Source organism: Rhizophagus irregularis, chromosome 20 (genome assembly GCF_026210795.1).
Source record: "Rhizophagus irregularis chromosome 20, complete sequence".
NCBI classification, from domain to species: Eukaryota; Fungi; Glomeromycota; class Glomeromycetes; order Glomerales; family Glomeraceae; genus Rhizophagus; species Rhizophagus irregularis.
Genome location: NC_089448.1, coordinates 3,240,826 through 3,267,782, shown reverse-complemented (window position 1 = coordinate 3,267,782; position 26,957 = coordinate 3,240,826). Strand labels below are relative to the sequence as shown.

Genomic DNA, 26,957 nt, shown 5'->3' with positions numbered 1-26,957 from the left:
AAATGAATTTAAATTTGTTCATTATATTTAGGGAAAGATAACGGATTATTTGGTCAAAGTTTATTACTTATTCTAGATTTTTTGATAAAATGATTAATTGACTCTTTTCCAATTTTCATAACTACCAGCACAAAACTCTTTTAAGTTAGTTTTGACGCCATAGGATATAGAGCTAATAATTGCTATTTATAGTATAAAAATAGATAGTATAAAAATAGTTTAATTATCCTGATTTGTTATTTAAAAAATTATGTTAACTACATTTACTGATGGATTTTTTTATATAAATTATACTGTATACGATTAGAAATTTATGGTCGAAATTGGGTAAATTGAGTAAATTGATTACCCATACTATTTGAAGAGGAATTAATATAAGTATTATCTTGTTGAGAACAAATGGGTACGACAATAATTTTAAATCCAGGGATATCAAAACTGTAGACGCCAGGGTTAATGCTAGCCATGTTAAATGAACCGGGTGAAGAAATAGGCTGCGACGGATGAACATACTGCGGCGCATATGACGAGGTGATTGGAGGTGGATAGGATTGCATAGTTGAACTACTAGACGTGGGTTGTTGATTGAAGTGATTGTTATTTGTATAAGACGGAAAGATATTATTATCATTTATCATAGAAAGGTCAGCATTGACGACATTGTGATTTATATTTGAAGAATTCTCATGACCCGGCTGAATAACAGCAGCGGTTGATTGTTGTAAATTAATGGATTCGGTAAAATGATTATTTGTGAAGGATTATTATCCATGGTTAAATTTTGTATGGGATTATGGGATTTGCAGAATTATGATAAATAAATAAAAAAAAGTGAAGTGGATTATTTTTTTAATAGGATCTTTTTATAATAAATCGACTTTGAAAAAAGGTGGATTAAATTATGTATTATTTATAATGTTAAAAGTTTGATCTTTTAAAAAATTAATGCTAACTAATAATACATAATAGGCGTATTAGTCCTTAAAATGTAATAAATAATACCAAATATGGATTTGATTCTCCTGGCTGTATACCAATTTAAGCTGATGGCAAAATGTCGCATACTGTATCATCAGAAAAAAATTATTCTATTGTGCGACTAAACCCTAAAACGAAATTGTTTGAATACTTGAATTGGCAACATTTTACCATTTTACTAAAAATGAAACTTCAAAAAAAGGAAAATGTTTATAATAAAAGATTGATAACACAAAAAAGAATGTATGCATAATGCATGCGCGTGTTATTTACATACAGTATATTTACAAAGTTACAAAATTGTAATACATTACGCAGTGTTGTCATGGGACACGGTCACAAAAAAGAGTAATACGAATAGTAGCATAGTATGGTGGACCAAATGATTATCGTATAATCATGTGAAATGATATACATTTTGTAAACATACTACTGCGTATATACTTAGTATGTTGCAATTATTGCGTATATATGTACTACAATAATCAATGAGTAATACGAATATAAATAAAATTTCCATTTATTGGTTGTAGAGGGCAAAGATTGGATAAAGAAGATTTAGCGCCATTAAAATTCATAAAACATACAATATACCCAATAGAAGGCGAGACAAAGTACCCATAACTCGCAATGTTCAGTCTAACAAGTGTAAAGGTAATTAAATTTATTAATTTTTTTTATATATTAGCTAATACACAGATTAAAAAATTGAACGTTACAAAATCAACTGTGTAGAGGTTGGAACCGACCAAAAAAACCTTAACCGATTAATAATCGATTAACCAAGGGCCCTAATCGATTAATAATCGATTAATATTAAAATATTAAAAATTTTTTTTTTTTTTGACCGCAGATTGCACCAAATTGTTTTTGATCATACATTTAGTTATAGGAAAGTCTTATTTATTGTTATTATCATCAAAAAATTAATACAAATTCTTCCAAGTTCGGAGAACACGTGACCAAAAATTCACAGCTCTGGGCCGCATTAGATAATTTGACCAGAATTATGGGTCGATAATTTTAATCGATTAACCGATTTTTGAGATACCTTAATCGATTAACCGTCTTAGTCGATTAATTAATCGATTAACCTTAATCGATTCCAAACTCTACAACTGTGAAATGTAGACGCGCAAATTCTAACAAGAAAACCAAAACAATTGTCACAATTTCTGGTTCCGATGATAATTGTGATGATAATCATAATAAAGAAAATTTAAACTTAAATTTTAATGAGCTTGAATATCGAGAGAGGGAACTAGCTTTAAAAGAACGTGAAATTTTATTAAGAGAACGTGAAGCAAAAGTTTGTGTAACGGAACTGTCCAACCTTGAGAAGGAGCGGGAGTTAAAGTTACATTAGATGTTAGAATAGTTTTATTGAAGCTAGAATAGCTTTATCAATAGTAAATTATAAAAGTAAAAATTTGCATTAATTAAATAAAAATGAAATCCGCATTTTATACTAATTACTCTTTGCAAATTAATTAATGTTACATACATACAACGGAGTATAGTAAATTTCATACACTATACTCAACATCAGTTAATACGTCATAAAATACTCAATAGACAACCCATACTATACTACTATTCGTCTTACCTCACAAAAAATCTCCGGACAATCCCGTATACTACACAACACGTATAACGGTATAAATATTTATTGTGCGAATTGAACAGGTGTTTTTTTTGACACACCAACCGATCACTTATATAAACGCGAAAATCCATTCCTCACCTCCTAAATAGTAATTTTTGATATGTATTATTAAAAAATGAGTATGTCTTAAACAAATAAAATTTAAAATAAAATTTAGCAAGTTTTACCCCGTCACAAATATTTATAAAAAGTACTTAAAAGTCGATAAATATTATTTAAAGTTTTTTTATTTGGTATAAATGAAATTTATATATTTTTCATATTTTTTTTAAAAATATTTGATTAGCTTACATTTATTTAATTGTAGCAATATAGGAACTTTTTATGCTTAAAATGATTATGATTATGTATATTTCGAATTTCTGCAAAAAAAAATTTGAAGTCAATGTAGAAGGAGAAATCTTATTACAAATATTAAATCAATATTACCAAAAATCATATTTACTGAATTTTAGCGAAAACAAGTATTATTAAATTATGACTTGATAAAATCAAATAGATTTTTTTTAATGTTTGTCTCCGGTCAACTATCCTGGGCACTACGACATTCAGCTGGAATTAAGTATGACGTTTATGTGTCGTCATATAGGGCGTGACGGGATTTTTGATGACCATCCCAAATTCCAGAAGAGTGTAGAAACGAATATGCATTCCAGTAACATAAAAAAAAATTATTAATGCAAGCTTTTCTTGTTTATACTAAAAAATTTGTTCTTCGGATACTTAAAACACGGAGGGATGTGACATCGATGATGAATAAAATCGCGCGTTGGGAAGTCTTACTGCGCCTTATATATATTATTATGATATGTGTAACAAAAGTGAAAAAATTGACATATTACGCCGAATCGGCGAATCGCCGATATGAATTTGCAAAATCACATGACAAAAAATTGTGATAGTATTACTGGATTCTATTTATTAGTAGACTATAAAATTTAAATCACGCAATCAGTTTTCAAGAAAGTCTAGAGCACAAGTGTAACTAAATGAACCAATCATACAGGTCAAATTTTTATTATTTTACGAAAAACTAATAATTAAGAGACCGCAATTCAAGATTTTATGATCCATCTTTTTCTTAATAAGTTTTTCTGTCTTCTTTTGATAACTTATTCTCTATTCTATCATTAGCATTACAAAACCATAACGTCACAATTTTTTTATCATCATCCATTTCTAATAAAATATCATCACCTTCAATCTTAATTTTCTGTAATGTTGTTGTAGATGAAATAATTTCCAACAAATCATTATCTTTCATCTCAATTTTCTGACTTGTAGACAAAATAGTATCAGTAAAGTAAACTCTTAATTCATCATGATCTTTACAGTAAATAGAATAAAGGTTAAGAGGTGGCTTATTGTCTACTATCTCCCGTATATCGAACAAGTGACAACATAATAAATTTGATGCTTCAAATATATCAACTGAAATTATCTTGTTATGAACATAAGAAATAATGAAATCGTCAACATATTCACAATGATCTATTAAAATATCGGATGTTTCAGTAAAATTTATTGTTAATATATCTCCACATTCACAATACTTATAATTTGTATCAGTCCATAAACTATGAAATGATGTTTCACATTAAGTTGAAATTGTACTATTGTAAGAACATTAAATAATGTTAAATAACAAACTTACCAGAATAAATTATCATCGGTATTAATTGATTTAGATTGCTTGACATTTTGCTTCTTCAATTTTGTCGTCTTCTTGAAATGTGTGGTAAAAAAAAAATTATATTTACGTATACGCAAATGAAATAATAAATATATGGAAAGGAACAATATTAAAACATAAAACACACTTTTGTTTCTGATATAAGTTGTTCAGGTATTGGATAACCACGAGATAGACGTTTACCGGACAATTTCTTCTGGTTACATGAAGAAACTACTGCGCCCATTTCCTCGTAAAAATATTAAATTTCAAAAATAAGTAGTTAAAAATTATCATTCTTTTATCAGAGAACTTAAATTGTTATGACGTTTAGTCACTTTTTGTCCGAATTTGTCATTATTATTAATTTAAACCATGTTAAAAAAATTCCATATCATATGAGATGAACGGGATTTTGGTACAATAGAGGTCTGAATTTGTGGTCTCTATAAATATTAGGACTTGTAAAGAGTCTGTAATCTGATTTGGATCGCCAAAATCCCGGTTATGGGAACAAGAAAAATAATTTTAGCTATATTAGATAAAACGGAAACGTAGAAATTTATTAATAATTAATTTGAATCCAACGCTAATACGAGTTTGATTTACTTCTGCTCTTTCGAAGTTCAAAGTTAAAGACACTTAATGATCGTTTTTTATCAAATTACGATAATTGCAGATGTTGTTTCGGTCTTTTGGGCGAACATAACATCTATAGTATAATATAAAATAAGTCATAGACGTTAACTGGTAATAACTTTCGGTTGTATCATTTAATATGTTGATATCTATACATTTTGCAAATAATTTTTCAATTATTTTTTATCTTAAAATTGTTTGTTTTTATTAGCGTAAAAAATATTATGAAAAGAAAAAGTCTCGTTATTAAAAATATGACTTTATTGATGTAGTTTATCGTTTATTAATAATTATTATGTTAAATACTTTTTTTTTATAGACTAATAAATTAATAAAATGTAGAATTATTGTGTCAATCTTACATTTCTGAAATAGAAGTTTACAATAATGATAATTTTATTTCAACATATAAATGTATTGGCGGAGAAAAAAATCCGTCATTATAGTCATTATATATATATATATACATCGTGTGATAATAAGTAAGCAAGAATATTTTCATGTGTACATTTTTATTTTATTTTTATTGACTTCTTTTTATATGGAAATAATGACTTAAATATTGACGACATATAAATTATCATATGGTGACACCTATCTGATTTTTACCAACAAGGATATTTATAATGACTCATGCAAAGTAAAATTTACAAAAATGTAATAATGTCAAAATTTTATATATGGTCATCTGATTTTGATAAAATTATATAAATATATGGATTTCTCTTTTATTTTTTTTCTTCTTTAAACTATTTTATTTTTATAATTTTCTTTTTTTCTTTTTCTTCTTTAAACTATTTGTATTTTTATAATTTTATTTTTTCTTTAAACCTTGATATTTTTAGCGTTCGGATAACTAACACAGCCATAGCGTTCTGATAAGCCTGACGATTTTAGGGCTACCGTGTAGTTGGATGGTAAATCTTTTATTAAGGTAAGCGTGCGCTCCCTGCTCTTAGCCATAGTTTTAATGATACACGCTTAACAGAATAAAAAAAGTCGATATTACCTGTTTGGTGGTGTCGTAAACCACCGGTGGTATCCCGAAGGACCATGACAGTAGGGACCACTTTGGTAGCATGGTACCTTCCTTTCTAAGAGGCTTTTTTTTTATGGAGTATGGTGTGGTGGTGGTTCTTCCACCCGGGTACCAACCATACTAACGCTGTTTTTTTTATTTTGTTTTTAGATGTTTCACATTATAGACGAAGAATTATAGACGAGGCATTATAGACGAGGCATTATAGACGAAGCATTATAGACGAGGCATTATAGACGAAGAATTATAGACGGGGCATTATAGATGAGGCATTATAAACGAAGCATGATAAACGAAGCATGATAGACGAAGCATGATAGACGAAGCATTATAGAAGAAGCACTATAGACGAAGAATTATAGACGGGCATTATAGATGAGGCATTATAGACGAAGAATTATAGATGAGGCATTATTAAAAAAAATTTATAACAAAAAATTTATTTTTTGTATTGTATGATTGACATCTATATTGAAAACGGCATAATATTTTTGTATATCGTTACAAATTTTTATTTTACAAATTAATAAAATATCATTATTCCTAAATTATTAAAAATTATTCTTCAACTTTTATTAAATATTTAACTTCAACTTTAAATACATATGAAACTTTTTTTCCCGGTCGGATATGAGACCCAATTTTTATTACTTGGTGTCGCCTTAAAGATCATAAACTCGCTCGGATATACCATTTTTAGAGTTGTTAAGTTTATATAGCGAAGTCGTTCGCTCTCTTTTCCTGAATATAAACCTTTTTTTTTTTGAGAATCCAGAGTTGTTCCACGATAATTCTTCGTTTGTAATAAAATAGTATTTGTTTCATCCATTGATCTTTTAACGTTCGTTAAATAAATAAAACGCTTATTATATATTTCTCAAATATGATATAATACGTGTATACGTTGAATGTTACAAAGCTACAACTGGTAAACAAACATCACTAATCTCTAATTCCCATCCTTTATTCCAAAAGGATTGATTCTGTTCAATTCTAAATGTAAAAGTATCATTTAATACAGTTGAAATAATATCCTTATTAGATTGAGAATCATTTAAAGAATTGAAGATTTTAACGGGACAACTAAAACTTAATAACATATGCCTAATAATATAAATAATATTTTTTTTTTAAAAAAAAATCATGTTAAAAAAAGTTTAAGATTCTTCATAGAAATAATGAAAATATTTATGTTTACCTTTCTTTATCAGAATTATGATTATTATTATTAATTTTCTTTAAAAAAATTCGATATAATTTTAATTCTTGATTTCCAAGACAATTTATAATAATATTTTGTGATTCAAATTCAAATGAATTTTTTTCTAATATATAAATTACTTGATATTCTAAAATCCATCCAGTAAAAGAAATTATACATTGAGGTATTTGAGAAATAAATAAAATTGAATTTATTTTTTCATTTTCTTTTACGAATGTTGAATAAATTTGTGTATTTAAAAGATAAATTAAAGAATTTGGTACGTTAACCTAAAATTTTTTTTTTAAAAAAAAAAGTTAATAAACAAAAAAATTTAAAATAAAATAAAAATTTACTAAAAAACTAAAAAATAGTATATAATACATGCTTGCTTTGGTTCAATATTTTCTTTGGATACATCTATAAATATGATATTCTTGAAATCGTTATTAAGATCCTGATCAAGTTTTAATAATAATAAATCTCGATTACATATGAATGTATGTGTATCAGAGAATTGTATAGCGTAAATATGAGAAATTTTCTGATAAAAAAAAAATTTTTTTTTTTTAAAAAAAATAAATAAATAAATAAATTGATTGAACGAGCGAAGTAAATGAAAATCAAAAAAAAATTAAAAAAAATTTTTTTAAAAAAAAAGTCGAAAAAAATACGTACTTGACGAAGTGATGATATGAATGTTAAAGTTTCTTCATGTGTTAGAAATGTCACATCAACTAAATGAGCAACTCTTTTTATAAAATTCGAATGAAATTTGGCGTAGAATCTATCCTTTTTACGAAGAATATATATTTATTTACCTAATTCCTAAAGCTACATTCAAAACATCTAAGTAAAAAAAAGATAATTTATTATTATTTTAAATAAATTTAATAAATTTAATTATTATTAATAAAATAAAGTGAATAATAAAAAAAATATATTATATATTAAATATACCATAAATAAAATTCATTAATCTGGATTTTTGACGAACTTTTCGTCCAAGACATGATGTAGATGTACAAAATTTTATATGATCATATATTTGTGATGATGAAGTTTTTGGCATTTTGTGGGAAATTTTTTATATATTAAAGTTATAGAAATAATGATAAGATTATTTTTTTTTAATAAAATTTTTTTTTTAAAAAAAAGAGGGAAAAGAAAGTTTTGGTATCACTATACGTTTTGGCTACCCTTTTCATGCGATTTGGTAGAGCACAGTATGAGAGGAAGATCTGCACAAGTCGTACAAGCTAGTACAAGTTCGTACAAGTTGGTACAAGTTGGTACTAAGTTCGTACAAGTCGTACGAGTTGTGTACCAAATAAGATAAGAAAAAGGCAAATTCTCATTCTCATAACTCTTATGGCAACCCTTAATGTCTAGGTTTCAGCCCTTAATGTCTAGATTGCAACCCTTAATGTCTTTATGGTTTAGATGTTGGTAATTCCCACGATATTTTTTCCCCAACATTAACGACAATAAATGACAAAAACAGTTTGTTAGTTTTTTTTTTTGTTATCAAAAGGATATTTGTTACCATAAGGATATTAACGATATTATGTTATTGTTATGACCAAAAATGGTTATAAATAATCATTCAATCCAACAAATATGAGAAAAAAAAAGGAAAAAATCAATGGGAAATACCATGAGAATTTTCCTTTGAATGATTGATACAGAAAGAGGAAAATCTCTTGTCAATCTAAAATTTTCCCCCTTAAAAGTTGGGTACATTAATATAGCGTCCTTTATATTACTAAAATACTTATAAAAGCATTATAAATAGCATTATCGTTTTGATACAAGGGAATCGAATTTTGATTGAAAATCTACTAAACGATTAAAAATGATTCTTATTCGTAGTGGTAGTACATTTCTATTTAAAGTATGTTAGATGGAACTTATAATAGTAAACCCGATAAAGAAAAGCATTTTCGTAACACACGCACGAAATTGCCTGATCCTCAGAATACATATAAAGCAGCCCATTTTTTTTTTTAATGAAAAATCAGTATAATTGATAGATATAACCTTGATAACGAAATCTCGTACGAAAAAAAAAAATAAAAAAATACAAAAAAAAATAACCTTGAATAACGAAATTTAACGAACATTTTAATCAACTGTAAATTAACGAATATTAATTAAATTAACGAAATCGATCGATCAATAATAATAATTAATAATAATAATAATTAATAATTAATAATGAAATTAATAAAAATTTATAAAGAATTATTAAAAGAATTATATTTAATATTAATAAATACTGAACCTATAGTATATTGGAATAATTATAATTATGATATTGAAGATAAATTATTAGATTATATAAATAATTTTTTATTTGAATATGAATTGGATCCTAAAAATTTATTTGATATTATAACAAATGATTCAAAAAATTTTATTCATTATACAAGTTTGATTGGATTTTTTTATTATAAAGGAATTGGTTGTAAAGTTGATAAAATCAAATCTTTGGAAATATTTGATTCCATCAAAAAAGAAGGAACAATTACTGAGACAATCACTTTACGTGACGTTGGCGTTTATGATGATGATGATGATGATGATAATGATGACGTTGATAACAACAATGACAACAATGACAACAACAATGATGATGATGTTGATAATGATATTAAAAAGTTGAATAAAATAATTTCAAAATATTTTTATTCATTATTTCTTTATAAAGATGTTTTGATATATAGAAAGGATAATTATAAAGTACATATAAGAAATGCCGAAAAAGGAGATTCGGTATCACAATATTTTATAGGTAATTATTATTATATTAAAAGAGATTATAATAAAGCAATTGAATGGTATTCAAAATCATCATCAGGAGGAAATATTAAAGCAATGTATATGTTAGGTAATTGTTATTATGATAATAATGATAAAAAGAAAGCATTTGAATTATATTTAAAATCTGCTATAGGAGGTTATAATATTGCATCATTTATGGTAGGAAATTGTTATCATTATGGTAATGGTATTTTAAAAGATGAATATCAAGCATTTGAATGGTATTTAAAATCTGCAAAAAAAGGTTATAATTATTGTCAATATATAGTATCAAATTATTATAATGATGGTTTATATGTTAAAAAAAATGAAAAGAAAGGATTTTATTGGAATAGAAAATCTGCAATAAATGGTTATATTTACGCTCAACATAAATTAGCAAAATATTATTTTGATGATACTATTAATAAGAATCAAAGTAAAGCATTAAAATGGTATTTAGTATTATCAAATAAAAATTCTTTTGATGCTATTCATTTGGTATCAAAATGTTATAGGGATGGAATTGGAACTGATAGAAATTTTCCCGAGGCAATAAAATGGTTTGAAAAGACATTATATTATTAGTATAGTACAATAGTACAGTGATATATAGTATAGTGATATATAGTATAGTACAGTGTTATATAGTATAGTATTGTGTTATATTAGACTAGTAGACTAGTAGACTAGTAGTATATACAGTATACAGTACGCTCATCGTACATGCTGGGATGGACATAATAATTACGCACTTTCTAATGTAATTACGCACGTTCGCTTTTTTAAATAATAAATATTTTGAATTAAATATTACCTCACATGGTTGACATTATAATGACGAAATTAACTATTTATATTATTTATTTATTATCAGTTATCAGTTTATCTAAAAAAATGTTAATTTTGATGCACTCCGGAAAAATACTTTAAACTTTAAACCTAAATATGAAAAACTTTTCCCGCCAAATTATTTGGGAAATCCGGAAAATCCGGAAATCCGGCAAATATTTTTCATGTATGATATGTATGATAGATTTTTTGATCGACCATCGACGATTTAAAAAGATTTTTTTTTTTTTTTTTTTTTTTTTTTTTCATGTTTAATTTAAAATGTTACAACCTTAAAAAAAAAAATTATATCATTAAATATTAAACTAATTTTTTCATTACATGATAATGATAACAATTTTACATCACTTTCGACATCACTTTCGCGGTATTTGGAATAATTAATATTATAAGTATGTAAAGTTTATTTATCGAGGATCAAATGTAATGCCGTGAGATGATTTCGGATTACCATATATGTTATATCACGTGGTTCTGGGTAAAAGTTTACATCAATACTAACTAATAAGATCATCAATTTAATTTTAAAAAAAAAAACTATAAATTCTCTTTCTCTAAACCCTTCTAAACTTTCCCTTTTTTCCTTTTATCTAATAAAAAAAAACCATGAGTGATAATCCTACAGTAAAATTAAATCCAACCGGACAACCCATGCCATTAGTTGGTGTGGGTATGTGGAAAGTACCAAACGACAAAGCAACTGATTTAGTTGTTGAAGCTTTCAAACTTGGATATCGTTTAGTGGTAATTATTATTAAAAAAAAATTTTTTTTTTTAAAAATTTTTCTTAATTTGAAATTTATTTTTTAAATTTCATTATAATTTGTATATAAAACTATTTAATAAACACTAAATATATATATATACTGTATATAATTAGGATTGTGCATCCGATTATGGAAACGAGAAAGAAATCGGTATAGGTCTTAAAAAAGCGTTTGATGCCGGAATTGTAAAGCGTGAGGTAAAAATATCAAAGTAAATTAAAAATTCTAAATTCGTTCTTCTTTAATTAATCACCTTTTTATAATCCTTATTTCCTTTATTTCCTTTATTCCTTTATTTTGTTGATTATTTAAGGATATTTTCGTTACATCAAAAGTAAGTAAAATTTTTGTCAGGAATTTTTGATTTTTGATTTGAAAAATTATCAAATTTAAACGTTAATCTTTTCCACAGTTATGGAATACGAATCACGCTCGTAAACATGTTCGTCAAGCCGTTGAACGTACTTTGAGAGACCTTCAACTTGATCATTTGGATTTATACTTGATGCATTTTCCAATCGCTTTGAAATATGTTGATCCGGAAGTAAGATATCCTGCTGAATGGTATTATGATCCTAATAAAAAAGAGGTCATTCCAGAAAATATTCCAATCCAAGAAACTTGGCAAGCTATGGAAGAATTAGTTGATGCTGGTTTAGTTAAAGTAAGATTTTAAGTTTTGATTTAATCTGAATATCTGATTTTCGTTCCATAATTATAATTCTTATTCATATATATTTATTTTCTAGAATATTGGTATATCAAATTGTTGTGCAGGTTTAATTATAGATCTACTCAGATATGCGAGAATTAAACCATCAGTCTTGCAAATAGAACATAATCCTTATTTAACTCAAGAAACACTTATAAATTATGTTAAATCTCAAGGAATGGCTGTTACTGGTTATTCTAATTTTGGTAATTTAAGTTACGTGGACTTGATTCCTAAAGCCAAAACTGCTCCAATTCTTTTTGATCAACCTATAATTAAAGAACTTGCTAGTAGTAAAAACAAAAGTCCTGCTCAGGTAATATAATTTGTTTTTTCGTCCTAATCAATATTTTTAAATTTTATTTATTAATTAATTAATTAATTATTTGTTTGTTTATTTGTTTTGTTTTTAAAAAATAGATTGTGCTAAAATGGTGTGTACAACGTCAAATTGCTATTGTACCAAAATCTAATAATCATGATCGTCTTGCACAAAATAAACAATTATTTGATTTTGAATTAACTCAAGAAGAATTGCATAAAATTTCTTCTTTAAATATCAATTTAAGATTTAATGATCCTGCTGATTTCGATTTACCAATCTTTGACTAAAATTATTATGTATAGTTAGTAATGATTGTATTCATTTTATTTTTTTTTTAATAATTAAAAAAAAATTATCATTGAGTCCTGAATTGTGTCTGATTGATTTATTATTATTATTATTATTGAAAAAGTACACGTTTGATTATACATTATCATAATTTCTATAAAATCAAAAGGTCAGATCAAAAAATCCGAATTACTTAAAAATCCAACTTGTTTAAAAAATAATAAATCAAGCGATCACGTTTGAATTGTAGAATGTTACAGTACGTGATGTCCAATCCTAGACACGATACTAAATAATAATAATAAATCAGTAATTAATGAATAAATCAACATGTGACACGCGCAAAAGTGAAATACTTACGTTTAACGGTGGTTTAACCGCAAGACGTTTAGATCGTCTAATTTTTCTCCCACGTTTTGATGATTCATTTGATGGATTTGTAGTTGTAGTAGATTTTACAAAAGTTTGATTTACATCTGTTGTTACATCAGAATCTAATTTAACTGTTTGTATTGGTTCAGCAGGAATATTCTCATCTATATTTGTTACATCTATTGATTCATTATTATTATTTATCTTGAAAACTTCTTCAAGACTATTTTCCTTATTCTCCTGTTCATCATTATGAATCTTGTTATACTTTATCCTCCCAATTGAATTACTTTGCTAAAATATCAAAAATAAAAATAAAAATAGAAAATAAATTAATATATACATTATATATAAATATATACATTTTTATTATATAAACCAAAAAATGATCATAACCTCTATTGAATTTCTTTTCTTTTCCGATAAAGTTGATCTTTTAAATTCATTAATTGTTGAATCACTTATAGGAGATAAAGTAGTATGAAATTCTAAAGAATCATTTATAACTTGATGTTGATGATTTACTTTTGAGGAATTTATAGGATTTGTAGGAGATGTAGGAGACGAAAGATAAAATATTGGAGTATCATATGATTTTGTTACAGAATCAGGAGATTTAGGACGATAAACAGGAGATTTAGGTTGATAAACTGAAGAATTAATTGAAAAATCATGAAAAGTGGACGTTGAAGGATAAGTATCTTGAGTATTATTAACGTTAAAGGTTACCAAAGAAGTTCTTTCAACAGAAGGGTTAGGAGGAGTTGGATAATCAAAATATATTGGTGCTTTCAAAAGATTATCGTTCCAAGAATTTGAAATGGGGGAAGTCCTTTGAACATTTTGAACACTACTATAAGAAACATTTTCAACAGTTGATGGCTTAGAATAAAATGAAATTGTAGAAATAGGTTTAGCTGATTTTTGAGGATCACTAGCGTTTGTGAAAGATAATTTGGTTGTCACTGGTGTAATAAACTGGTGAAACATTTTTTTTTTTTGTCTAGAGAGTTAAAAGTTTTTTTTTATAAAAAACAGAAGAAAGAGAAGTAGAAAGGGTGGTAAAGAGGGGCGGAGATGATTTTAAATTTAAAGTCCATATTGATTACGTAATAGATCAGATGACACCATTTTCCAGAAATACGTTGATCTATTCTTTACTATACCGATATATACTGTATATACTGTATACACGGTAACATATATTATGAGGTAAGACAAATCTTATTCGGTAGTAGATATAAAATCTAACGGCAAAGATACGGATGAGTTGGGCTGGGTATTTTTTAATCGATGGCTTTGATGGGCTTATCCGCCTTTATCGGTAATTTTAATAACCTGTTTACTGCGGTAACAAATTTTAACCTTTTTAGTTTGTAACTTGTAACGAATTTTCAATTTTTTTTAAAAAAAAATTAATATAACAGAAAAAAAAATAAATATTTCTTTTATTCTCAATTTCGAAATTCTTTAAAAAATAATAATAAAAATAAATAAATAAATAAATAAAAATTACGATTCCAAAATAACAAAGAAAAAAAAAAATATATAAAATTCTAAAATTCTCACACATTTATTTATTTACGGATCAATTTTGTTTTTGTCACTTACTATATATGTATTTATATCCTGTATATTGATTGCATATCACGGGAAGATTTAACCAAGATTAATTGTTTTATATTTGTTTTAATGCAAACAAAACTAAAATACAAAAATATATATATATATATATATCTGATATATACAAAAAAAAATTTTTTTTTTGTTCCCCAATTCCGGTTTCTTTTATTTATTTCAAAAGTTCATGACCCTCTATAAATAATAAATGCAGATCCTGTACGTTTATTGATAAAATGAAAAATAATAATAATAATAATAATAATAAAAAAAAAATACAATGAAATTTTTAAAATGGTAATAATAAAAGAATGAGATTACCGATAAGGTAATATTAAAATTTTGTCCGATTATTGATTATTTAAAAAATAAATACTTAAATACTGTAATACTAATAATAATACTAATACAAATATTACTTTTTCATTTTCGTTAACCCAATTTTGTATATTAATGAAAGTAATACTTTCAATGCATTACCGTAATCGGGAGTAATCACTCGTGTTAATCTTTTAAATTAACTAACTAAAATAATGATGGGATCAACCAACAACCAAAGAAAAATGTGTTTCAAAAAAACGAGTTATTTATTTATCATAAAACAAAACACATGGTGAATTACCAAAAACAAAAAATTATTCTAACCAAATAATCTTTATACGAAAAATACAACTAGCACGTTTTATTCTTCCAAAGTAAATAAATTATTATTAATAAAATTTGAACTTTATAAAAAAAAAAATATTGTTACCTTTTTAAAATTCTGGATGAGAAACCAGTTATCATTTATCACGACATATGATTAAAATGAATGTTATAAACCACGATCTGTTTTTCCAAAAAAGAACAAAAGTAACATGTTACATTTCTTCTTCTAAGATTCGGTGTTGGCTTATTTATTTAACCTTCTTTTTATTATAAAAGGTTTTTGGAAATTTTATCGCGAAAAAATAATCGTCTCTGCTAAAAAAAAAACTAAAAAAAAATTTATAAAATTACGTGCAAAATTATGGACCAAAATAATTTACAAGATAATAACGGATACAATTTTACTGAATCCAGTAATTTACAACAATCAAATATTATTCAATCGGAACAGGAACGTTCATCAAATACTAATAATAATAATTACAACAATGTCAATGTTGATTTTTCTATGATGGACGATCCGACATCATACACGAATAGAACTTCTCAATCTTACTCTACCGTTCCTTCTTATCCTTCTCCTGCTAATTCTTCCGTAATCTTTGTTTTTGAAATTCCCGGTTTCAAAATCATTTCTATACCCATTTCTTCTCCCATGTCACTTAACCTGGCAAATAATTTCGCAATTTACAGTCTTGACATTCCTGGGTTTAAAATCTTAGTTATTCCTACTTCCTCTCAATTTCAACAATAAATTAATATTATAATCTATTATTTGTAATAAATATTTCGTGTACTATACATGTATGATATTCACTCCTTCTTCTTCCTTCTCCTTCTATTGCAAAGGTCTAAATAAAATATTATTGTTATTATTATCCTAGTTTAACGTAATAAATTTCTTGAATTTTATTTTCAGTTATAAATCAAGTAGTTACTTCTTAGAAGTTATAACGAGAAAATTTTATCACTCTTTTAGGTGTCGTACTGTAATTAATTGATTAATAAGTTTTCTCTATTATGAACGTACAAAGAAATAATGTAAATTAATTATTATTTTGAAATTTGTTACTATTAAAGCTATAAGTTAAATAATTGCAAATTTAAATAAAAATTAAATATTATAGATAGAACGAAAAATTAATTTGTATGAGTACTCTTAAACTAAAATCTGTCTTAAAATGGAGAATGACGATACTTGGTCATATGGATATATGAATGGTTGAATCGGTTAAGCCTTTATTTTTACTTTATATACGGTAAATAATATAAAATAAAGTATATACCTTTTCAGCGAAATGAATAAAACAATATTATGGCAATAATCAATAAATAACGTAAATTATTATTATTTTTTTTTTTTTCAAGGGCCGCGTGATAACTTTATTGATAAATTATTTCATATTAACAAAATATCTCTATTCTTTTAGATTAATCAACGAGATGTGGCCGATGAAATAAATTTTTTTCCAAATTTCCAGCATTTACAGAGGGATTAAAGATGTCCAAATTTTAGTGTAAAATATAAATAAAATTTCAAAGTAAGAATAAAAAAAAAACAAGGAAAAAAGATAAAAATAAAAATTCTATAACAGATAAGAACGAAAGATAAAATAAAATAAATTAACTAAAACAACTATATCAATAAATTAAATAAGGGATTTTGCGGATCGCTAATTTGGCGGAATCTGTACATGTATCTCCGTTTCGAAATTTTGGGAAGTAGAAAAACTAAGAAAAATATATCAAAACTGATGTACTGAAAATCAATGAAAAAATATATTTTTGAAAAAAGGCTATCAAGAAAAAAATCTTTCTAATACCCCCCGAGAACGGATACATATGTCGAGTTGTGCATTATTCCTATATGTATTATGTATATATTTTGATTGTTAGTGATAAATAAGCTTAATAATTAATACTTTATCATAATATAATTACCCATCAGATATCGATCCGTCAATGACCATTGAATATTCATCAAATTCCAAAGTATCTGAGCCCTTATTTCCATTTTCTTTCAAATATTTATTTATAGAACTTTCGTCTGGAAAATCCGGATCTGTTTCACAGCCGATAAAGACAAACCATTTGTTTTTTCCGATGATGGATATCTAATTATGAAATAAAACATGGTTTATATAGCTGATTTTCGACCATTTCTTAAGTTTAAGGGTCAAGTGATTCGGTAAACATTCTTTATATAAATAGCGTAAAATCCCAAAAGTAAGCACCCCGAAAATAAGCACCCCTTACCAGAATTATTACAATTTTGGCCTACATTATGATGAGCTTGGCTGGCATTATGTGCATGCTTACTTTCGGGACTTTACGGTATCATACTTTAAGACCTCCAAATGAGCTACTTTTTGAAACAAAAATTACTTACCCTCCAACCCACAATAAGAAGTAATGGTAAGTTATTCTTACGCTTGTCATCAATTTCATAGGTAACAATCCCGCAAGCTTTTTCAATTGTTGACTTGGACCTTCTATAGTACGTCAAATGTGGCATATTAAGAAAAACAACTTATAATAGGAAAAATAACAAACAGGATACTTACATAAATCCCATTTCTCTACGATTTATTGTTACGGGTAACGGTGTAATTAATTTATTCCCAATATGTTTTCCATGATGTAATGTATTCCTTGATTGAGTATTATTAATATTAATTGTTATCCTGTTAACCAAGTTGTTTTGAACAAAATGATTTATTGCTGATAATGGTATCGGTGGAATATTCATGGAATATTTTAATAAAAGTTACGTAATAAAAAGGATAGACGGTAAGAATAGAATATAGAATGAAAAGGCTATCTTGAGACTGGGTAAATTATTAATGGAATTTGTAAATTTGTAACAGCAAAAAAATTTTAGAAAGGGAAAAATATTATGAAAGTGAGAAGGGGATGGATCTGACATTTGTATTATTATACGAAGATCATTTGTACTCTGACACATACGTGATGCCTAACCGTCACGGGACACGTGACTGCTCAGTTCTCGTCGTATGTATTTATTTTAGCGACTTAATTTTTTTTTGAGGGGATCGATCTCTAATTGTCACGCGTAGAGACGGTTAGGCGAGTGAGCAGGGTTAGATATAGACTGTGGCGAGTGGGTTGTGATCAACATTAGGTTATTGGGTGCTGTTTCAATTTTCTTTTTTTGGTAAGATTTACATGGGTTCGGTTGTGTAGTTGTTTTTTATTTTCCGATAAATACCACTTTAAATTAAATTTATATTTTTTAATACTATTACAATAATAATAGGATGACCTTGTGTGACATCAATGAAACTTTACTTGGTATTTTTTTGTTTGATACTTTTACGGGGGTGTTTATTTAATAGGATGGGTAAAAAGTCTATCAATATTGGAATAAAAGTCTATCATGGCTTTATGGTACGGAACCATGATATAAACCAGTTACTTCAGTCACTGTTGGAATATGAAAACAGAAACTTATCACATGATTATTGTATGATTTGTTTTATTTTATTTGCGTCCGCATTTGATATTGTATCTGTATCTCAGTTTTGTTTTCCCTTCTTTCTTCCTCTTCTATTACAAAGGTCTAATATCGCCTAAATAAGAATATTGTCCCTATAAGAAATCTGTATATGGAAAGAATACGTTTTGTATACATTTTATGTACGTTTCTATAGATTCCGTATACAAATTCCATATATTTAATAAGAAATTCATTTTTGAACATTTTTTTAAAAAACTAACGTATACGAAATGTATACGGAAAAAATCAATAATGCGGAATGTATACGGAATTTTTAAACTTAATATTTTAGAAAATAATTTTACAATCATCCCGTATCATAACACGTGATCACGTGATTGTTTATTGTTTTGTTATGATACGTTTTTTTGGTTTTTATATAAACCCTTAACAATTACTTTGATCTTCCTTTCTGTCTTTCCTTTCTTTTGTCTTTTGTTATTTTGTTTTTTTTTTTTATTTTAAAAAATTTTTCTTCTTTCTTCGTCACCTCCCTTTAAAAAGAGATTTTTTTTTCGTCACTCTCTAAAAAAAATTTTTTTTTTCATCACTCCTTTAAAAAAAAAATTTTTTTTCGTCACTCCTTTGAAAAAAATTTTTTTTGACTTTATTCTTTTATTCCCCACTCACCACCCTTTCCTTTTTTTTTTTTAAAAAAAAAATTTCTTTTATTTTTCTAACTTTTAACTTTCCTAACTTCGTCACCCCTCTTTTTAAAGAAAAATATTTTTTTGATTTGTTCTTTTATTCCCCACTCACTACCCTTTCTTTTTTATTTATATTATCTCTTTTTTTTTCATAGACAAACAGATTTTTTTTGAGTTTCTTTTTTCTTTTTTTGTAAATTAGTTTGGGAGTCCTTTTCTTTTTGTAGGATGGTACAGGATTTTTTTCTTTTTTAGGTCAGTTCAAATTTTCTTTTTCTTTGTAAGTTTGGTTCAGATTCTGGATTTTTTTCTTGTAAGTTGTTTTGGTTTCTTTTTCATCAGACGTTTTATGATTCTTTTCTTTTATGTAGGTCAGACATTTTGGAGTTCTCTTTCTTTTTTGTAGGAATACTGACCCTTGGTGACTTGGACGATTGCAGATACTATATGAGGGTGTTTCGGTTTCCGGTTAAGTTAAACATTCTCATGTTTCTTTTTTCTTTTTAGGTTTTTTGACTCTGAATGAACCTGAACATATTATAGATAATTTAGGTTGCAATAGGTGGTTTTGATAAGGAAGGGAATTTTAATAATGTATTTAATATATTTGTATTTGTTTAATTTTAATTTATATTTAATTTAATAAAGTAGAATTAAATTTATGTAAATACAACTGTAATAAACTGTAATATAATGGTAAATTCAGTAACCAAATCGTATAAATTTCATGATAAAATCAGTGATCAAATCATGTAAATTCCATATGAATCCCGTGTAAATTCCGTATCCAAACCATATTTTTAGTGATACGGAATTGTGCATTTTTCCGTATCCTTTCATGATAAGGAAAAAAAATCGTATAAAAACTTTATAAAAAACGTATCCGATTTTTTATAGGGTGTTATTATTATTCTAGTTTGTTTATAATAAATTTTTGAATTTTATTTTATAAATCGAGTAGTTACTGTTAGATGTTATAACGAGAAAATTTACCTTTAAATAAATCTCTTTTGATAGATTTTCATGTTAAAGTTTTATTGATTCTAAAATCACCTTATTTATCTGAACTTTTAGACGTCATGCTGTAACTAATTGTGCTTGTTAAGTTTTCTCTATTATGAATGTACAAAGAAATAATGTAAATTAAGTAGATAAATAATTATTTAAATTTGATATATATATATGGATTACCCTATATATGGATTTTATAATTTCAATTGAAAAAAAAAAATTTTATTTGTATCAATACTATTATTAAAGCTATAAATTAATAATTGCAAATTTAAATAAAAATTAAATATTATAGATAGAACGAAAAAATGAATTTGTATGAGTACTCTTAGCTAAAATCTGTCTTAAAATGGGGAATGACGATACTTGGTCATATGGATATATGGATGGAAGCCTTTATTTTTACTTTAATATACGGTAAATAATTTAAAATAAAGAATATACCCTTTCAGCGAAATGAATTAAACAATATTATAGTAATAATCAATAAATAACGTAAATTATTATTATTTTTTTTTTTCAAGGGCCGCGTGATAACTTTATTGATAAATTATTTCATATAAAACAAAATATCTCTATTCTTCAGTCAGATCAACGAGATGTGGCCGACGAAATAAAATTTCTTCCAAGTTTCCAGAATTTACAAAGGGATTAAAGATATCCAAATTTTGTACAATTAAGTGTAAAATATAAATAAAATTTCAAAGTACTAAAAATAAAAAAAAAACTAGGAAAAAAAATAAAAATAAAAATTCTATAACAGATAAGAACGAAAGGTAAAATAAATAAATTAACTAAAACAACTACAGTATATCAATAAATTAAATAGGGGACGTAATATGACTTTGCATGAAATAAATATATTTTTGAAAAAAGCCTATCAAGAAAAAAATCTTTCTAATACCCCCGAGAACGGATATATATGTCGAGTTGTGCATTATTCCTATATGTATTATGTATTTATTTGATTGTTAGTGATAAATAAAGCTTAATAATTTATCATATTACAATTACCCATCAGATATCGATCCGTCAATGTTCATTGAATGTTCCTCAAATTCCAAAGTATTTGATCCCTTATTTCCTTTTTCTTTCAAATATTCATTTATAGAACTTTTGTCTTCGCCTGGGAAATCCGGATCTGTTTCACAGCCAATAAAAACGAACCATTTGTTTTTTCTGATGATGGATATCTAATAATGAATAAGCATGGTTATATAGCCGATTTTAGAGAATTCAGAAAACATTTTTAACTTCCAAGACTTTTTTTTTATCAAAATCATTGCTAAAGGACTTACCCTCCAACCCACAATAAGAAGTAATGGTAAATTATTCTTACGCTTGTCATCAATTTCATAAGTAACAATTCCGCAAGCTTTTTCAATTGTTGACTTGGACTTTCTATCGTACATAAAACGGCATGTTAGAGTTAAAAAAACTTTAATACTAAAAAAACGTGCTACTTATATATTGCCTCCCATTTTAAAATCCATACCCATCCAAATCCCAAATCCCAAATCCCATCCCAAATCCCATTTAAGTGTATAAAAAATTCTCAATAAAACTTTTTACATTTAAATTTAGCTTTAATACTGCGATGAAAAATTATTGGCCTTTTATTATCGAGACTTTTGGTAAAAATACACGATTTCCCGACGGCGACAGGACATTTGCCCGACAGGTTTGGCCAGAGTTATGCAGAGTTATGCACACACGTGATCAAACGGCCAGCGTTAGGGTGTTGGGAAAATGTCTTGTTGGGTAAACCACGTCTCATTATTATATAAGGAAAAATGCATACTTTGCCCAACAACTCCCGTTGGATCAATTACCCAATACTGCCACCCACTCAGCCAGCTAGATGTAATCCATGAATGAATAATAAATAAAATTTTATAAAATAAAAGATTTAAATCACGTGACTTAGGTTCTCTTCGCTAAGTTACGACTGGAAATACACCCTTCACCTATTCACCTAATAGGATTTGGAAAGCCTGTATGCAAGCTAACAATTGGATAAGGTGAACCTTTTTCTATCAAATAAAAAAAGCATTTTTTTTATAAATAAGATACTAAATTCTCTACAAACAAATGCTGATATTAAAAGCTATTCGTGCTTCAGGTGGTCGTTTGAATGAAAAAGCTTGCTAGAATTTAATATATATAGGAATGATAAATGGGATTGGGATTTGGATACATATCAATCCTGAACGTACGTGTATATATAGGTACTTACATTGATCCCATTTCTTTGCGATTTATTGTTACGGGTAACGGTGTGATCAATTTATTTCCAATTTCAAGAGTATGTTTTCCATGATGTAATGTATTCTTTGATTTGGTATTATTAATATTGATTGTTATCCTGTTAACCAAGTTGTTTTGAACAAAATTATTAATAGCTGATAATGGTATCGGTGGAATATTCATGGCTTATTTTAATTTAAGTTACGTAATAAAAATGATAGGCGTTAAAAATAGAGTGAAAAGGCTATCTTGAAATGGGGTAAATTATGAACGAGATTTATGAATTTGCAACAGCAAAAAAAGAAGGGATTACAGATGTATTTATACTTACATCCTGTATACAAAAAAAAGTTTTATTTGAATTTGCTAACAACGTTTTGACGTGCAGATCATTTCTACACTTTTGGATATTATGTGATGCCTATCTGTCACTGTCCACTGTTCTCGTTGGTTATATTTATTTCTGCGACTTTAATTTTTTTGAGGGGGCGATCTCTATTTGTCACCGTCATAGTATGTACCTGCGTTACCATAAACATTCTCCCTATACAATCAGACATGTGTTTTGGTATTATGAAATACGCCATATAAGATCTGTAAAATGAACGACGGTGTAACATTATTCAATTTTTGGATTTCATCTATCTAGATTTCTTTGTTCAGTTCATATCCGTTCTGTTCCGTTCTGTTCCTATTTTTGCCTACTTTTTTTTAGCCATCCTTTGACCGGAATAAATTGAGCAGAAAAATCGCATTTGATCCATTCCGTTTGCTCCCAACCAATCACATCAAAGATTTCGGAATATTTGGATATTTGGATCATCGATTTTTTGAACTACCCCAAGAGCACCTCAAAAAATTCTGCGTAAATCATGTGATCATCAGTATCACATGTGATTAAAGAGTTTGTTTCTTTCAATATGGATATTATAACTACTAGTAATTTACAAAAATGTAAAAAATGTCGAAAAACATTAACGAAAATACTCAGCAATTTAAAATTTGTAATATATGTCGTCATGAAGCTACTTTGCAATATGAACAATCTAATCAATCTAACACAGAGGTAGAACTTTTGTCTCTAGAAGAAATGTCAAAACAATTATTTGAAAGAATTTTAGAAATCAACACTAATGAATATTTAGAAAATGATTTAACTAGTAGTATAGATTTTAATTGCAATATTTCAAAAAAATTTTCGACCACGTCTTGATTTATTAATTTATATTCATCATCAACAACAATAAGTATTTATGTGGCCGTGAACCTTCATGGTGAAAAGATTTTAAAAAGGAGTGAAATTTGCAAAAAAGAAATTAATAATAAATATTTACTGATACTGAAAAGTAGGATATGTTCTTGTTTGGGCTTTTTAAAAATCGATTTTTTCTTTGTAAGCATTTAATTAATGCTTCTCAATTTACAATTAATCCGTCTTTTTTTACAAAGTTCAACGTCAAGAGATATATATCCATTTATATTTTTACCAGGCGAAAAATCAATGCAAAATCCACCTTCTAATTCAAATAAAGGTAAATAATATTTATATTATCATATTGACAATAACAAAAATAAACTTTTTTTATTTTTTTTTTAGATAATACATTAAGCAATATAACAAATTAAATGGATATTAATAAAACTGCAATTGTAAATTCAATGAGTGATGATGATGACGGCCAAAAGATACAACTTTTTAAAGATTACAAATTAATACTATGTCAAGCATAGAAAATTGTAGAACAAGATAATATTGGTAATAAAAGATGGACGCAAGCAGTTCAGACAGGTTTTAAGGGAATTAAAAGTTTACTAACTGATATTGATGAGTATGAAAGACAGATTACAAATCTACGCACTTTCAAGGTGATTATAAAACATGTAGTGTATGCTTAACGTTGTATGTATTGTATGCTTATGTATGCTTTGATTGTGTCCATACATGTATGGATATTAAAAATGAACGCATGCTATGTATGGCATACTTATTTTCGCCATAGGATTTACAAAAAAAAAAAAATTTAAGCATTTTTTATTTAAAATATATTCATAGATGATGACTCATAAAGAATTAAATTTCATTTTCAGATATAGTTTCGTCATCAGATATAGTCTCAATATATGAAAGAATAACAGGATTTACTTTAGATATAGTAATAAACGTAATAGAAATATTTTAAATGAAAAGAAAAGAGAAGATTGTAGCAATAAAAACGCGATAGAAATATTTATTTTTAAATTTTTTTAAATGAATAAGTAGTAATAAACACGGTAGAAATTTTAAATAAAAAGAAAGATTATAATAATACGCGTTGAATTGTTTTAGCCAGTACTCAATCATTATGAAAAAAGTGTAAATCGTTAAATTTGGTAATAAAAATTGTCGACAAGACGTTATCCTTAAATCAAACAATACATGAAATTACCACATTGATCATACAATACATACATAATTGGAAAAAAAACCATACATTACATACATTAACAAGTTTTAATAATACAATACATACAAAGCTAACCATACAATACATGTTTGCTATATACCCGCACTTTCACGATAAACATATAAAATACTTTAATTTTTTTTGAATATTCAAATTTTTTATGTAAATTTACGTAACTCTTTAATCACAATCATGTGATATGCGATGATCACATGATTTACGCAGAATTTTTTGAGGTGTTCTTGAGTTATTGATCCGATTTTCAAACGATTTTAGTTGGCTAAAAAATTTTGAACAGAATAGAAATGAACAGGGCTCTTAACTTTGGTAAAATGAAAAAAAAAGAGATGTATATATGTACAATGTAAAAATCGAATATTTATTTTATTTTGAAGAGTATCATATTTTACCAATTCGCAAATATGATCGATATACAGTATATAAATAATCTGGAATGAGAAGAAATATATAATGAGTATAACGTTTTGTTAGCGTGCACCCAATATCTATGGCTTTCACTATTGTTTACGGGATGATATACTGTAGATGGCAACAAATGGTAACAAATGTCAAGAAATTTTGACCGTCGATTCGAGTGCACGTGATCGGTAATGCTGCATCGTAATGTCGGCCTGTATTACCGTGAAAGGAGAAAAAAAAGAAGTTTTTTTCTTTGTTCCCCAATTGTGGCTACTTTTTTTCAAAAATAGTGACTCTATAAATAAACGTAGATCTTGTACATTATTGATAAAGTAATAAATAAATAAATAAAGTAAAATGAAATTTTTAAAAAGCAACAAATAAAAGAATAACTAATAAGGTAATATTAGCTTCTTGTTATCGATTATTTAAATCAATGCTAATACAAATTTTACTTCTTATTTCGTGTCCTAATTGTAAACTAATGAAAGTAAACTTTCAACAAAACAAAACAAGTAAAATTGTCGGAACAAACTAAATAGTATTGTATTAATTGTTTGTTACAAAAAAAATCCAAATACAAGAAAGAATATTAATTTCATATTTCATTCTTTCCAAAGGAAATAAATTATTACTTTTACTTTATAAAAAACATTGAATATTAAAATTTCTGATGAGAACTAGTTTTAATGGCTTGTCATTTATCATTACGTAATTTATTGACTCATGATTCAAAAGAATATTATAAAACTACGACCCGTTTTTCCAAAAAAAGAATATAAATAGCACGTTACATTCTTTGTATTCTCTAAGATCCGATGTCGACTTATTTATTAATCTTCTTTTTATTATAAAAGGCTCTTGGAAATTTTATCACATCTAACAAATAAATTATAACAATCACGTTCAAAAAACTATGGACCACAAAATTTACAAAATAATAAAATAATAACAGATACAATTTTGCTGATAACTGATTCCAGTAATTAGTTATTGGATGGGGAGTAGCTATATCGGTCACAGGACCGATATAACTGCGGTCCGAAATGGTATGACGTTTGTTGTTTGGGATGACGTTAACTATCAGGAT

The 26,957-nt window shown here is 26.5% G+C and overlaps 9 protein-coding genes across 10 annotated transcripts; 4 read left to right on the top strand and 5 right to left on the bottom strand.

Annotated features, from left to right (window-relative positions):
* Nucleotides 1–3,725: 3,725 nt before the first annotated feature.
* On the bottom strand, nt 3,726–4,563 carry OCT59_013318 (uncharacterized protein; the record flags this gene model as incomplete). Its single annotated transcript, XM_025311856.2, has 3 exons — nt 3,726–4,221; nt 4,299–4,369; nt 4,465–4,563. The coding sequence occupies 3 exons, from the start codon at nt 4,561–4,563 to the stop codon at nt 3,726–3,728; spliced, it is 666 nt and encodes a 221-aa protein (XP_025167695.2).
* Nucleotides 4,564–6,905: 2,342 nt separating this feature from the next.
* Nucleotides 6,906–8,267, bottom strand: OCT59_013317 (uncharacterized protein; the record flags this gene model as incomplete). The annotated part of the gene is made up of 6 exons (XM_066140729.1): nt 6,906–7,098; nt 7,193–7,485; nt 7,584–7,739; nt 7,874–7,946; nt 8,017–8,044; nt 8,156–8,267. 6 exons carry the CDS (start codon nt 8,265–8,267, stop codon nt 6,906–6,908), a joined length of 855 nt encoding a protein of 284 aa, XP_066001582.1.
* A 1,145-nt stretch (nt 8,268–9,412) lies between these two features.
* OCT59_013316 (uncharacterized protein) lies at nt 9,413–10,585 on the top strand (the record flags this gene model as incomplete). Of its 2 annotated transcripts, XM_066140728.1 has the most annotated exons (2): nt 9,413–10,177; nt 10,230–10,247. In XM_066140728.1, 2 exons carry the CDS (start codon nt 9,413–9,415, stop codon nt 10,245–10,247), a joined length of 783 nt encoding a protein of 260 aa, XP_066001581.1. The 2 variants fall into 2 exon arrangements, with proteins under 2 accessions (XP_066001581.1, XP_025167693.2); XM_025309603.2 differs by having other exon boundaries at nt 9,413–10,585.
* An 852-nt stretch (nt 10,586–11,437) lies between these two features.
* OCT59_013315 (uncharacterized protein) lies at nt 11,438–13,021 on the top strand. The gene is made up of 6 exons (XM_025321888.2): nt 11,438–11,593; nt 11,730–11,813; nt 11,930–11,950; nt 12,029–12,280; nt 12,366–12,644; nt 12,749–13,021. Exons 1-6 carry the CDS (start codon nt 11,456–11,458, stop codon nt 12,938–12,940), a joined length of 966 nt encoding a protein of 321 aa, XP_025167692.1. The 5' UTR covers nt 11,438–11,455; the 3' UTR covers nt 12,941–13,021.
* A 196-nt stretch (nt 13,022–13,217) lies between these two features.
* Nucleotides 13,218–14,303, bottom strand: OCT59_013314 (uncharacterized protein; the record flags this gene model as incomplete). The annotated part of the gene is made up of 3 exons (XM_025321887.2): nt 13,218–13,229; nt 13,302–13,607; nt 13,710–14,303. 3 exons carry the CDS (start codon nt 14,301–14,303, stop codon nt 13,218–13,220), a joined length of 912 nt encoding a protein of 303 aa, XP_025167691.1.
* A 1,639-nt stretch (nt 14,304–15,942) lies between these two features.
* OCT59_013313 (uncharacterized protein) lies at nt 15,943–16,335 on the top strand (the record flags this gene model as incomplete). The annotated part of the gene is made up of 1 exon (XM_025332751.2): nt 15,943–16,335. One exon carries the CDS (start codon nt 15,943–15,945, stop codon nt 16,333–16,335), a length of 393 nt encoding a protein of 130 aa, XP_025167690.1.
* A 1,183-nt stretch (nt 16,336–17,518) lies between these two features.
* On the bottom strand, nt 17,519–18,330 carry OCT59_013312 (uncharacterized protein; the record flags this gene model as incomplete). Its single annotated transcript, XM_025332750.2, has 3 exons — nt 17,519–17,695; nt 17,971–18,073; nt 18,146–18,330. 3 exons carry the CDS (start codon nt 18,328–18,330, stop codon nt 17,519–17,521), a joined length of 465 nt encoding a protein of 154 aa, XP_025167689.1.
* A 3,436-nt stretch (nt 18,331–21,766) lies between these two features.
* Nucleotides 21,767–22,292, bottom strand: OCT59_013311 (uncharacterized protein; the record flags this gene model as incomplete). The annotated part of the gene is made up of 3 exons (XM_066140727.1): nt 21,767–21,949; nt 22,055–22,157; nt 22,252–22,292. The coding sequence occupies 3 exons, from the start codon at nt 22,290–22,292 to the stop codon at nt 21,767–21,769; spliced, it is 327 nt and encodes a 108-aa protein (XP_066001580.1).
* Nucleotides 22,293–23,964: 1,672 nt separating this feature from the next.
* Nucleotides 23,965–24,216, top strand: OCT59_013310 (uncharacterized protein; the record flags this gene model as incomplete). The annotated part of the gene is made up of 1 exon (XM_066140726.1): nt 23,965–24,216. The coding sequence occupies one exon, from the start codon at nt 23,965–23,967 to the stop codon at nt 24,214–24,216; it is 252 nt and encodes an 83-aa protein (XP_066001579.1).
* Between the last annotated feature and the right edge of the window lie 2,741 nt (nt 24,217–26,957).